This window comes from Cynara cardunculus (assembly GCF_001531365.2).
Source record: "Cynara cardunculus var. scolymus isolate 2C chromosome LG 1, CcrdV1, whole genome shotgun sequence".
Taxonomy (NCBI): Eukaryota; Viridiplantae; Streptophyta; class Magnoliopsida; order Asterales; family Asteraceae; genus Cynara; species Cynara cardunculus.
Genome location: NC_037528.1, coordinates 47,459,823 through 47,461,387, shown reverse-complemented (window position 1 = coordinate 47,461,387; position 1,565 = coordinate 47,459,823). Strand labels below are relative to the sequence as shown.

At 26.3% G+C, this 1,565-nt stretch overlaps 1 protein-coding gene across 1 annotated transcript in view; it reads right to left on the bottom strand.

Annotated features, from left to right (window-relative positions):
• Positions 1-712: 712 nt before the first annotated feature.
• Positions 713-1,565, bottom strand: part of LOC112527158 (WEB family protein At1g75720) — a 4,095-nt gene continuing 3,242 nt past the window's right edge. The window contains exon 2 of the mRNA XM_025137615.1: positions 713-1,357. Within this exon, the coding sequence (XP_024993383.1) occupies positions 911-1,357 (447 nt within the window). The 3' untranslated portion in view covers positions 713-910. The remainder of the gene's footprint in view (positions 1,358-1,565) is intronic.

Here is a 1,565-nt window from a genome sequence, read left to right as displayed (position 1 = left end):
TAAAATTCAAGATTACAAGTAAATTATATATAAGTACAACTTATTAAAGCTCCATGTTTGAATTCGTGTAACTAACTGCGTGTAAACATAATCAAATAGAGGATAAACATATCATTTTAAAATCTAAGAAATCTAAAATATAATTAGGATAATTATCAAGTTCTAACAAAATAATTAATTATTATATTTATAAAAACAATTATGCATAAGTACAAATTATTAAAGCTCCATGTTTGAATTCGTGTAATTAACTGCGGATAAACATAATCAAATATAAGATAAATATCTCATTTTAAAATATAGAAAATCTAAAATATAATTAGAATATTTATCAAGTTCTAACAAAATAATTAATTATTATCTTTATAAAAAAATTATATTATTAAATCAAATATAAATTACTTTGTTATTAAACCTAATTAAATTATAATAAAAAATTGAATTAAAATTTTACAYAAAAAATGAGAAATTTTAAATATTTAATTTGATATTAAAATCGATATATTTTTGTCAAGTTTTATAATATATTCAAATTTATATTTTATTGAAAAATAAAAATATCATCATTTTTTTCAAAATCACATAAAACCATATTATAACATCGATTGAGATAAGAATAAAATGAAATATTAAAATCAAAATGTATCTCGCTGCGTTGTACGAGTACCATTCTAGTATTTCTAAATCCAACCTACTATAATTATTTGAACATTATGCCATAAAAGTTAAACATTATATTAAATTTGGTTTATTTTGACATAAAAAAACAAAAACAAATCATACACAAAAGAAACTTTGCTTTTTGTTATAATTAGCTTCACATCTTGCCTTATATTATTACAAGAAATACTCATTTCACTTTTAAAATTTCTTCAAACTTTTTGTTGATTATTGAATTTTAACGTGTAAATTAAACTACGATAATATTCTTCTTTTTGGTAAACATCCCACCGATCAACGGGATGAGGGGCTTCTTTTTCTTCTTTCTCAGAGACGGGTGCCTTTCAAGCACCCCTGCATCACCCGGTTGTACCATAACTTGTGCAACCGAATGGGGATTTGCAAAACTCACGTACCTCTTCTTTTGAAACTCCATCGCAGATGTTGCATCTCGACTTGTACTCTCGGGTTTCACTTCGAATTTGGTGACATCTTCTATGAATTTAAGATCCTCCTCGATGGCCAAACGATTTTTGGAGTTGTCTTTAAGTTGTTGTAGCTCGTATTTGGTGCGCTCGAGCTCTTGTTGTAGAGAAGAAAGACAAGTTGCCATTAACATTCGATCTTCTCGAGCCTCTTCCAACCTTTGTTTGGTCTCCGCTAACTCTACGGTGGTCGCATTCCCATTATTTCGCATCTGTATATATACATATACATATATATACATATATATATATATATATTAAATAAAATCCAAAATAAATTCGTGAGTTATATGTGTTCTCATCATATTATTCTTCAAAAAACCCCTTGGAGTTATATATATTCAAAAAACCCCTTGAGTTATATATATTATATGTGAGACTCTACATGTATGTGTCTATATATATAATGCATCTATGTGT